The sequence below is a fragment of the Oncorhynchus kisutch genome, linkage group LG6 (genome assembly GCF_002021735.2).
Source record: "Oncorhynchus kisutch isolate 150728-3 linkage group LG6, Okis_V2, whole genome shotgun sequence".
In the NCBI taxonomy this organism is placed as follows: domain Eukaryota; kingdom Metazoa; phylum Chordata; class Actinopteri; order Salmoniformes; family Salmonidae; genus Oncorhynchus; species Oncorhynchus kisutch.
This window is the reverse complement of record NC_034179.2, coordinates 66,169,071-66,181,686: the sequence shown is the minus strand read 5'-3', so window position 1 is coordinate 66,181,686 and position 12,616 is coordinate 66,169,071. Positions and strand designations below refer to the sequence as shown.

General features: G+C 45.9%; 1 protein-coding gene across 2 annotated transcripts in view; it reads right to left on the bottom strand.

Moving 5' to 3' along the window:
- Positions 1-1,926: 1,926 nt before the first annotated feature.
- Positions 1,927-12,616, bottom strand: part of rarab (retinoic acid receptor, alpha b) — a 158,466-nt gene continuing 147,776 nt past the window's right edge. For both annotated transcript variants that reach the window (XM_031827206.1, XM_020476058.2), the window contains 6 exons: positions 9,099-9,240; positions 5,376-5,536; positions 5,018-5,194; positions 4,485-4,689; positions 4,048-4,206; positions 1,927-3,548 (listed from right to left, as the gene is read on the bottom strand). In XM_031827206.1, the coding sequence (XP_031683066.1) occupies positions 3,343-3,548; positions 4,048-4,206; positions 4,485-4,689; positions 5,018-5,194; positions 5,376-5,536; positions 9,099-9,240 (1,050 nt within the window). In that variant the 3' untranslated portion in view covers positions 1,927-3,342. The remainder of the gene's footprint in view (positions 3,549-4,047; positions 4,207-4,484; positions 4,690-5,017; positions 5,195-5,375; positions 5,537-9,098; positions 9,241-12,616) is intronic.

Here is a 12,616-nt window from a genome sequence, read left to right as displayed (position 1 = left end):
TTGCTGATCTTCAAGTCACCACAATCTTACTTTCAGCATAATAGTGGACCCACCACCAGTTAAGAAACATTTAAAAACACACACAGGCATGGTTCTTTATTTAATGTCATTCTCTTCGTCCAATGATCTGGCATAATCAAAACAGTTATTTATTTTATCCCCAAATGCTGGTTGACATCTGATTGCATTACAAGTGAGAGTGCAGGGGAAAAAAAACAGTTGTGCGTTGTCATACTGGCTGCAGAGAGGCTGGCCAATAGCAGCGTTCGATCGTTGTGAAGGACAGATCCACACGTACTGAACAGCAGAGGCAGTGGTGTTGTGGGGAAAAGAGATGGGTAGGTAAGTTACACTATTTTGTGTAAACAGTGGTTAAAAGGTGGGGAAATAGCTATCCTGATCCCAGATCAGTTTGTGCAACTCCTATTTCATTGTCATGCATTGGCAAGACGGCACAAACTGATCTAGGGCCAGGCTAGGGAATAGCTAGGTACTCGGATGTGTCAGTAGCGTCAAGAATGACAGACAGATAAATACTAATAGTGTGTAAACAGAGGCAGTTGCGTTGCTGTGATAGATAAAGAGATAGAGGTGCTGATACTGTGAAACAAACTTACAGAGGCAGTGGTGTTGTGTTGTGGGGGGGGGGGGGGGGTAGAGAGATGGGGAACATGTATACATACAGAGGCAGTGGTGTTGTGTTGTGGGGGGGGGGGGGGGGGTAGAGAGATGGGGGACATGTATACATACAGAGGCAGTGGTGTTGTGGGGGGGGGGGGGGGTAGAGAGATGGGGAACATGTATACATACAGAGGCAGTGGTGTTGTGGGGGGGGGTAGAGAGATGGGGAATATGTATACATACAGAGGCAGTGGTGTTGTGGGGGGGGTAGAGAGATGGGAACATGTATACATACAGAGGCAGTGGTGTTGTGTGGGGGGTAGAGAGATGGGGAACATGTATACATACAGAGGCAGTGGTGTTGTGGGGGGGAGGGGGGGGTAGACAGATGGGGAACATGTATACATACAGAGGCAGTGGTGTTGTGGGGGGGGTAGAGAGATGGGGAACATGTATACATACAGAGACAGTGGTGTTGTGGGGGGGGGGGTAGAGAGATGGGGAACATGTATACATACAGAGGCAGTGGTGTTGTGGGGGGAGGGGTAGACAGATGGGGAACATGTATACATACAGAGGCAGTGGTGTTGTGTTGTGGGGGGGGGGGGGGGGGGGGGGGGGGAGTAGAGAGATGGGGAATATATATACATAGAGACAGTGGTGTTGTGGGGGGGAGGGGGGGGTAGAGAGATGGGGAACATGTATACATACAGAGGCAGTGGTGTTGTGGGGGGGGGGGGGGGGGGGGGTAGAGAGATGGGAACATGTATACATACAGAGACAGTGGTGTTGTGGGGGGGGGTAGAGAGATGGGGAACATGTATACATAGAGGCAGTGGTGTTGTGGGGGGGGAGGGGGGGTAGACAGATGGGGAACATGTATACATACAGAGGCAGTGGTGTTGTGGGGGGGTAGAGAGATGGGGAACATGTATACATACAGAGGCAGTGGTGTTGTGGGGGGGGAGGGTAGAGAGATGGGGAACATACAGAGACAGTGGTGTTGTGGGGGGGGGGGGTAGAGAGATGGGGAACATACAGAGGCAGTGGTGTTGTGAGCGTACTGGTATCGTGTCACAGAGTTTACACGGACATAGATAGATACATCCTACAGACAATGTGCTACAATGTGAGCATACTGGTAACGTCGTACAGTTTGTGACTGATGGTGGGGGGTAGTGGGAGCACATAGATAATGTGCTACAGTACAGAGGCAGTGCTGTTGGGGGTAATACATACATTATCCAGAAATGGAATGAGAGAGAGGGACGACCTTAGGAAAAAGGAGGGGGGGGGGGGGGGTCACGGAGTTGTTGGTCTTTAAATTGTCAAATCTTTCTATTTTTTTTTTTTTTTCAGGTGAAGTATAAATTCAACTCTTTACAGGTTGTCAATGGCTATGGTGTTCCTAGCAGTCCGTCCCTTCCTTAAGCGGTCTAAACAGGCGACCAGTGATTCATGCCTTCACTTCAGGACACCAAACAAGACCAAAAAGCAAAAACATAAAAGGCTTTTGACAACAGTGAAAATTGGCTAGACTCCATGTACTTTAACACAAAGGAATACATCTTATGTACATTATTTCATGGCTGCTATTTTCTTACAGGTCACCTTCATAACTCCACAACAACTTGACTCTAGATCATAGAACCACTACGTTTCCTTTTCTCCCATGAAAAAAAAGAAAGAAGAAAATACTGTAAATGGAACAAAACCAGAGAGATGCCAACCCAACCTGGTCCAATTTGTGTTTTGTGTCTCAATTTGATCCAACTCGTGAACGTGACAGTGCAAGAGGTCTAGTGCATTAAGTGAATTGCATCTGAAATCGTGTCGTCATTTTTGTTCTACTTATCTTCTGATTTGATAGAAAAAAAAAACACACATTTCCACTGTGACTACTTAGTGTGCTGATATTCCTGGGTGAAACGAAGAGAACAAAACACTAGGTCTGGGGAGGTGGGATCACAAATGACATCTAAGTTCTTAGAACAGTGAGAAAAATACTGAGAAAAAGATAGCAACTCCTCTTTTATGCATCATTCCACCTGGACAATTCAAATTGCAATGATTACTTTTTCAATATATATATATTTATATTTCCATATATATTTTGTAAGAAAATCTGTCTCTCAAAGTTGTGAAGGAGAGGCAGGCCCCCCCCCCTCTGAGCAGCCCCCATTTGCTGTCCCTGACAACATTTAGGGATGACTCGTGCCCAGTGTCCAGCAGTCTGTCTGTCTAGTTCCCTGCAGAAAGACGTGCGTCTTGTCGACCCCTTTACCCCAGGTCTGACAGGCCCTGAGCCTGAATTCCTGTCCATAGTCTTGAGGGGGAGAGAGGAAGAACAGAGTCATCACTGAGGAGAGTAAACAGAACATCTCAGATTAAACTCCTTGTGTTGCGTCTGCCAATCCCTGGCGCTGGTTCTGAGGCATGTCTATGGTGGTGGTGGTGGTGGGGGTGATGGTTATAGTGCCATCCAGATTCAGTTAAGTATGATGGTGCCCAGTCTGGGGCTGAGATAGGGGGAGTGGGGGGACGGCTGTCTGTCCAGTGAGGCCTGCGTTTACCCTCAAAGTGTCAAAGTCCGTCCTGGTTGGGCCCAGGCTTGGCCCTCTTCCTAACCCCACTCCACTCTGGCCTGGTTTGTCACAGTGTGGGAGTCTGTAGTCATGCCTTCTGGCTGTCCCTGCCTGGGGGGTGGTGGTGGACCCCAGTCTAAGGGGAGGGTGCAGGGGGGCTGCTGCGGGCTGAGCTGGGGGACAGGCTTGGGCTGCAGCTGCCTGGTGGGGCCCCTCCTCCGCTGGAGCGGCCCCCGCTGGCCCCCTGGCCCTCCAGACCCTCTGAGTTTTCCAGCATCTCCTGGATGAGAGGGGGCATGGAGCCTGGGATCTCCATCTTCAGAGTGATCACTCGCTCCGCTCCTGGAAGAGGAGAGGGAGGGAGGAGAACAGAGAGGCAGAGAGAGTGAGAGGGTCATGTGTTCCACAAGGTTCGGCCACTACAGCAAAATATCATATGTCACAATATTTTTCTTCAAATAAATAACGCCTGATATAGATAGAAATGGTAGTAGTGTTGCACTGAGACTAGGGCTGAATTAATACAGGGGCCCAAGCCCGTAGGGGGCCCAAGAGGTAAGAAAAACAACACCAAATATACAATCACAGGAGCCAACTCAAAGTTTAAAATACACCAGAGAGCACAATTTAGCCACAGAGGATCAATAGTTTCTACAAAATTAACTGTGAATTAAGTTATATAACAAGCTCATACAGGTGACAGCCAAAATAAAGTTAACACCAACATAAAACAATCTAGTTTACCAAGCTACCAATGACTTCACACTGGAAGAAGTTTAAGCTACACTAAATCTACCCTGTAAAAAAACTAACAACGCAGTGTGCAGGCGTGTTCTCTCACCCTTGGCGCTGATGCTCCTGAGGTCCGTGATCTTCATCAGCATCTTGGGGAACATATGTGGTTTGTGAGGTCTCCTCTTCCTCACGTAGATCTTCAGAGCTTCCAGTAGGGGCTCCTGTAGTACGTCCACCTTGTCTGCCTGCTCCAGATCCTGACGGTCTACACGCACACACACAGCCACGCACACACACACACACACACACAGGAGCGCGCACACACACAAACAGGCGCACACACACACACACACACACACACAGGCACACAGGCACACAGGCACACAGGCACACACACACACACACACACACAAATGAAAAACACATCCTTAATACCCAATACTAATTTGCTTGAAAACAAATGATAATTGGCTTTGTGATATCAACTCCCGGCCCTGATAGGAGGTGCAATGCTGGATTTGAATCGGAGCAACGGTGCAGTACCTCCACACAGCAGACAGATGCCGCTGAGCAGGCCGGTCTCGGCGTCATCCATCTCCAGAGGGAGGAGTGTTTGGGCGAAGGCGAACACCAGGTCTGTGAGCGGGCCGAAGCCAGCGTTGTGCATTTGGGTCCTGTTCAGGGTCAGCCCGTCTGAGAACGTCATTGTGTCCTGGTCTGGAGTGTACCGCGTGCATATCCTCAGAATCTAAGGTAGAAAGAGGGAAGGAGGGAAATGGGGGAAAAGAAGTCAGTCAGTCAGTCTTGCGAGCCGAAATGGCTCTTCAGGGCCTGTAGCATGAAGCAGCTTGATGTTTTGATGTATTTATGACCAGGGATCAAACTCCCAATCTCAGGACGGACACTAACCACAAGGCCACTGAGTTAGTTGGAAAGGGAAGGGGAGCACAAATATATATAAATATAATATATTGCGTTTCACTTTCTGTAGATGTTTTGCTGTTTGTAATAAATACACGCATGTCCTAATGCGTGTGTGTGTGTGTGTGTGTGTGTGTCCTGATGAGTCTTCTCACCAGTATGTCCAGACAGGCAGCCTTGAGCAGGGTGATCTGGTCAGCGATAGTGAGGGTGGTGAAGCCTGGCAGATGCTTGGCAAACTCTACCGTCTTGATGATACACTTCGTGGACAGCTCACTGAACTTATCCCACAGGTTGACATCTAGAGCCACGCGGTGCTCTGCACTGTTATTCTGTAGGGAGACGAGAGGGAGATGCATACATATAGGTTATTCTGTGATTCTACAAATACATTGGCTGGTACGTTGAGAGTGCAAGGAGTGTGTATGTTAGTCGGTGTTTGTAATACCCAAACATGTTGGCAGAGTGAGGGTAATGTGTGTGTGTGTGTGTGTGTGTGTGTGTATAAGTCACCGTGGTGTATTTGCCCAGCTGACAGAGCGAGGGGAAAGTCTCCTTATGGGCCTTGCGGACACGTTCGATCATCTGCTCGGTCTCGGTACTCAGCACGTAGATCTCAGTACACTCTAGCTTCTTCTCCTCCTTCTTCTTCTTGTTCCTGTCGTTCCTCACCGCTGAGGGAGGGAGAGAAGGAGACGAAGAGAGGGGGAGAGGGTTATCCTTTGGGCTCAAATGGCAATTTTCAGGGATATGTGAACACTAACCACGACAGGTTGACCTCACAATCCTCACATAGCCATGCCATCTCCAGCCAAAGAGAGAACACAGAGGCAGTCAGAAAAACGATCGCTATCCCTGAGACCAGACACTACTGGAAACACAAACGCTGATCAACTGGGGCATTGTACGTTGGGGGAAATACACACATCAACCACTAGATGGAACCATATACACTATTTATCCTCAAACTCACACACACGCAGAGAGAGAGAGACAGAGAGAGACAGAGAGAGACAGAGAGAGACAGAGAGAGACAGAGAGAGACAGAGAGAGACAGAGAGAGACAGAGAGAATAAAACATGTGTTAGCCGTGTGTTATGTAAGACATTTTCAGAGGAGAGGGTGTGAGTGAATTGTATGTGGGAGAGAGAGAGAGAGAGAGAGAGAGAGAGAGAGGGGGAGAGCTGAAGTGCTTTGATGTGACAGTGTGAAAAGAGCTTAAGAAGGAGAATCTGTGTGTCGCTGATCTGGCACAATACAGACAGGGAGACATTGGAGAGTTGGGACTAACTCTCTGTCCCCCAAACAGTAGCAGACACACACTCTCTCTCTCTCCCTCTGTCTCTCTTTCACCTTCCTTCTCCATCTCTCCACATTCTGTCTACCCTCCTCTAGCGACTCACTGTATCACCACTAGAGGTCGACCGATTAATTATGGCCGATATCAAGTTTTCATAACAATCGGTAATTGGCTGTTGTGGATGCCGATTATTGCAATCCACGAGGAAACTGCGTGGCAGGCTGACCACCTGTTATGCAAGTGCAGTGTCAAAAGGACCTTGTGGCTGCAAGGAGCCAAGGCAAGTTGCTAGCGAGCATTAAACTTAACTCATAAAAAAACAATCAATCTACACATTTTCACTAGTTAACTACACATGGTTGACGATATTACTAGGTTAACTAGCTTGTTCTGCGTTGCATATAATCAATGCGGTGCCTGTTAATTTATCATCGAATCACAGCCTACTTCAACTTTGTCAAACGGGGGATGATTTAACAAAAGCAGTCGTGAAAAAAGCACAATCGTTGCACAAATGTACCTAACCATAAACATCAATGCCTTTCTTAAAATCAATACACAGAAGTATATTTTTTAAACCTGCATATTTAGTTAAAATAAATGAATGTTAGCAGGCAATATTAACTAGGGAAATCTTGTGTTCAGTGCAAGCAGAGTCAGGGTATATGCAACAGTTTGGGCCGCCTGGCTCGTTGCGAACTGTGTGACCGTAATTTATTTGCATGAATTTCACATAATTATGACATAACATTGAAGGTTGTGCAATGTAACAGCAATATTTAGACTTAGGGTTGCCACCCGTTCGATAAAATACGGAACGGTTCCGTATTTCACTGAAAGAATAAATGTTTTGTTTACGAAATTATAGTTTCCGGATTTGACCATATTAATGACCAAAGGCTCGTATTTCTGTGTTTATTAGAATCAAGTCTATGATTTGATATTTGACAGAGTAGTCTGACTGAGTGGCGGCAGGCTCGTAAGCATTCAAACAGCACTTTCCTGCATTTGCCAACGTTTATGACTTCAAGCCTATCAACTCCTGAGATTAGGCTGGCAATACTAAAGTGCCTATAAGAACATCCAATAGTCAAAGGTATATATGAAATAGAAATGGTATAGAGAGAAAGTCATATAATTCCTATAATAACTACAACCTAAAACTTCTTAACTGGGAATATTGAAGGCTCATGTTAAAAGGAACCACCAGCTTTCATATATTCTGAGCAAGGAACTTAAACGTTAGCTTTTTTACATGGCACATATTGCACTTTTACTTTCCTATTCAAAACGGTTTTGCATTATTTAAACCAAATTGAACATGTTTCATTATTTATTTGAGACTAAATTGATTTTATATATGTATTAGTTACAATAAAAGTGTTCATTGTGCATTCAGTATTGTTGTAATTGTCATTATTACAAATATAAATATAAAAAATAAAATACAAAAATATTTCATTTTTCATATATATATATTTTTTTTAAATCGACTGAGTAATCGGGATCTGCGTGGAAAAATCATAATCGGTCGACCTCTAATCTTCACGTCATATTTCTATATTCTCAATGTATTAAGAGCTGCCAAAATAAGGTGATGACACATATGTGTGTGTGTGTGTGTGTGTGTGTGTGTGTGTGAGAGAGAGAGAGTGTGAGAGAGAGAGAGAGAGAGAGTGTGAGAGAGAGTGAGTGTGAGAGAGAGTGAGTGTGAGAGAGAGTGAGTGTGAGAGAGAGTGAGTGTGAGAGAGAGAGTGTGTGAGAGAGAGAGAGTGTGTGTGAGAGAGAGAGAGAGAGTGTGTGAGAGAGAGAGAGTGTGAGTGAGTGAGAGAGTGTGTGTGTGAGTGAGTGAGAGTGTGTGAGGGAGAGAGAATTGGAAAGAAGGGAACCATGATAAATAAGATGCTCTCTTTCCTCAGGGCAGCGCAGCACTGTTCACTATGTGTGTTACACTGTTGTTCCCTAGAGAGAGCTGCCAGCGTGGGCCCAGAAAACACAACCTAATGAAGCCATTAAAGAACTATTAGCCTGGCACTCTAATCAGTCATGGCACACACACACACTATTTACTAAGTCGTGTGTGTGTGTCACCCCCCTTCAGAGATAAGAGTCTTACTGTTAGGGGTTCTAGGTTGACCGTTCCAGGTTGACTGGCTCAAAGGTCAATCAAGAGGGGTTAAGACAGCCCTGAACACACACACAGCCCAGCTACACAACTCAATATAGATCCCAACTTAAAAACGCAAAAAAACACACACACCTGCTGATTTTGTCAATTTATTATTTTTTTAACCACCACAACACACTGTACGCCACTTCCCAGGTGTAGTAACATACTCCCCACCACTAGATGGCAGTGGTTGATTTCCCTAGCGGCCTTGACTGGGATGAATGTTGCTATAAACCAGCGGCTCGGAACACTGAGGAGGAGAACTCACTTACAGGGGGCCTAGAGGATAATGTGCTAGGAGATTGTTTTAGCGCTTAGCCTCATTGAAGCCTATAGGGGGATATACAGTGTGTGTGAGCATATGTGTGTGGTGGATGTGTAGGAGGGTGTGGACCGAGGGAGGGAAGCCATCATGGGGTGTGGCGGGTTGCGCATCATTGCTTCTTGATATATTAAAAAAAAACGTCTCAAAATGTATTGGAACCATCACTTTTTGTCATGTCAGCGCATGGTGCTTTGATTATCTACTTCGGGAAGGCATTTCTTGGGAGACAGTATTCACTCAGAAGAGACAGGCGAACGAACGAGAGAGAGATGTCTACTGTTCACTTTTATTGTTTATTATTTCACTGTTGTTTATCATCTACTTCACCTGCTCTGGCAATGTTAACATATGTTTCCCATGCCAATAAAGCCCTTAAATTGAAATTGAGAGAGAGACGGAGAGACATACAGAGAGAGACATACAGAGAGGAATAGTACTCACACTCCTTGGACATGCCCACTTCTAAACACTTCTGCAGGCGGCAGTACTGGCAGCGGTTGCGGGTGACCTTGTTGATGATGCAGCCCTTCTCGCGATGACAGGTGTACACCATGTTCTTCTGGATACTGCGCCGGAAGAAACCCTGAGAGAATGAGAGGGGTCGGCTGTTACATAAAAAAAAATGTAATTGTAATTTTTTTTTATACAAAAGAATAATTTAAAAAAGGTGAAGGGGAGAAAGATTGCTGTTATGTTGTTTGGCTTTGGCAATATACAAATAGGAATGGCATGCTTTGATGTCAATGTAGCATCGTGGAAGTGAAAAAGAGAACTAGAGAGAGAAAGAATAGGAAGACGAGAGAGGGGGTTGGGCTGATAAAAGGTCATTTTTGATAGCAGTGGTATCATCGAGATAGTAAAACTAGAACAGGCGATATATTTTTGACAATATATCCTATTTGTTTTCAGAACTTTTATTTCCATGACTGATCACTTGTTCTCTCATCTATCTGCAGCAAACATATAATGAGCGATATGTTCGGAACATTAAAAAATATATATATAATAATCACAGTATCGAATCGCAACAGACATAGAATTGTTGGCAATTCCCAGCCCTAATATGTAACATGCTGTCTTCGCACTCACAATTACACAACCCCCAATGAAGCAACACAACACATCGACGTCTTAACAGTGCCCACACGGTGTTCAACTTCCCTTTCTGTGTGTGTCTGTCAGAGAGAGAGCAGAGTCCAGCCACATGTTACTCCACAGTGACACCACCAACACCACACGTGCTACGCTCTACTCTGAATCATGCCCGATCACACTCTGCTATTTGGGCATTTTAAACGAGGCAGTTAACATATTTTAAGACACAACTTCTACAACCCACTAAGCTGAGGGAAATGTGCTAGCTTTGGCAGCGTGTGGACACTTTTGATGCCAATAGAGCAATTTGATGGGGAAAACAGTGTGTGGGAAAGACTATGTTTATTAGGCATTAACAGTTGACATTTGAGTCATTTAACAGATGGGTTTTATTCAGAGCGACTGTACATACATTTTCTTGCCTTCTTTTTGTTGTACTGGTCCCCTGTGGGAATCGAACCCACAACCCTGGCTTTGCAACCTCCATGCTCTACCAACGGGGCCACATGGGGACTATTATCTGTGTGTATGTGTGCACATGTGTATGTGAGTGTCAGTGTGTCTGTTCATCTATGCGGCTGTGTGGGCCTAGCTTGGCCAGGGGCTAGGTTAGTTGTGCCACACCGGGTGGGCATTAACTCACTAGTCTTAAGCACCAATCCCATTGGTTAATCCCTTAAGGGGCTTATGGGCAGGCAGGGCCTAGTGGCATTTGGGGGGGGGGGGGGCATCATACTAACTCCCATTCCTCCCCAGATAGTGCCCTCCTCGTCCGTAGGGACGATGACCACAAGAGACTGACAGGCAAGTATTGTGGGAAGCTTTCTGCCTATTGTGTTGAAGTGTGGTATGTGTGTGTGTGTGTGTGTGTGTGTGTGTGTGTGTGTGTGTGTGTGGCAGATGCCTTGCAAATACAACGCATGTTTGTTAAATACAATGTGCACGTTTCACTGTCATCGTGTGAATATCTCGATCAAGGTCACTGATCAGAACATTGCCCATGAACAGTGCAGGTGTAATAGGGCTTGTGTGTTGGAGTAACTCATACAGATCCATTCATACTGGAGAAGACTAACAGAAGTGGAGAGCCTTTGTTGCTGACCTATGAACCAGTCATTGTGACGGGATGAGTGAGTGATGGCATACAGAGAGTGGTAGAGGCTGCTGGACAGAGACACACTAAGTATGCCAAACATTAGGAACACCTTCCTAATATTGAGTTGCACCCCGTTTTGCCCTCAGAACAGCCTCAATTCGTTGGGGCATGGACTCTACAAGGTGTCGAAAGCGTTCCACAGGGATGCTGGCCCATGTTGACTCCAATGCTTCCCACAGTTGTGTGAAGTTAGCTGGATGTCCTTTGGGTGGGGGACCATTCTTGTTACACACGGGAAACTGTTGAGCGTGAAAAACCCAGCAGCATTGCAGTTCTTGACACACACCGGTGCACCTGGCACCTACTACCATACCCTGGTCAAACGCACTTAAATCTTTTGTCTTGCCCATTCACCCTCTGAATGGCACACATACACAATCCATGTCTCAATTGTCTCAAGGCTTAAAAATCCTTCTTTAACCTGTCTCCTCCGCTTCATCTACACTGATTGAAGTGGATTTAACAAGTGACACCAATAAGGGATCATAGTTTTCACCTGGACTCACCTGGTCAGTCTATGTCATGGAAAGAGCAGGTGCTCCTAATTTTTTCTACATTCAGTGCATGCGCCGATATGTGAAACAGGACAACGGATTTGACAGGAAGACAGATGAATATTTGGAGAAAAAAACGAAAAAAAAAAAAACAAACAGGTAAAGAACAAAAGCACAGCTAAAAAAAAGGGCGGTCAGATAGGAGAGAAGATGAGTAGACAGGCAAGCAAACAAACCAACATACCGAGCGTAAACAGAGGGCAAATACAAACAGATAGAAAAGGGATGAATAAACAGGCTGTAAAAAGAGACAGAGAGCAAACATGAACAGATGTACAGCCAGATGCAACAGAATAATGACTGGAGGAGGAGGAGAAGAACGATGCCCTGCAGCAACTACGAGTAATGCTTGTGGCGACAATTAGTGTCCCTCTGGTGTTACACTTTTCCCAGGAATATCACTAATCCGCTCCATCGCACACACACTATTGTGGGGGAGATTAAGTGGCGACAGCCTCTAATGCCAGCAGACCAGAGCTGGTGTGTGTGTGTGTGTGTGGCAGAGTGCACAGGCTAGGCCAACCACTCCTCTGCTATGAGCCCTGTGTGAAGGTCAGGTGACCCGTTAAGCCTCCCCAAGTCTGTCGCCCCTAATCAGGATCAGCGGAGCCAACATGGATGACTTGAAACCTACCATACATTAGCAAACATAGCACCTCCTGACGCCATCCATTTTGTGCCAAACGGCCCTGGTTTCCTCAGCTTATGGGGTTTGTAAAGGTAGAGAAATGTAACTGAATGCAGCCGGTGAGGGAGTCAGTGTGGACATGATGGGGCGTGAATCTAGCCCCGCTACGCTGCGGTCGCATAGTGAACATACTGTATGTAAGCCTACCCTCCCAGGCAGAAGGTAGACAGTCATGTTACGACAGGGGCACTGCCACATGTGGTGGGTGATGCCCTCTCCACATGCCAGAGGAGATCCCTGTGCCCAGTTTGGCAGTGGCACTGCTTGGCATGGCAGTGGCACAACCATGAAAAATATTAAGCCCTTTGACTGGGTAAGTCTCTGTGCTATCATATTTATAGACTCCCACTGATTCAAACAAGCAAATTCTTCATAACATCAGGCATTAGTATTAGGTCAACTTGGAATCCATGGAAAACAAGCAGTAACCACTAACTAGAATAGTGAAGTCCATTGTTGTTCTAGT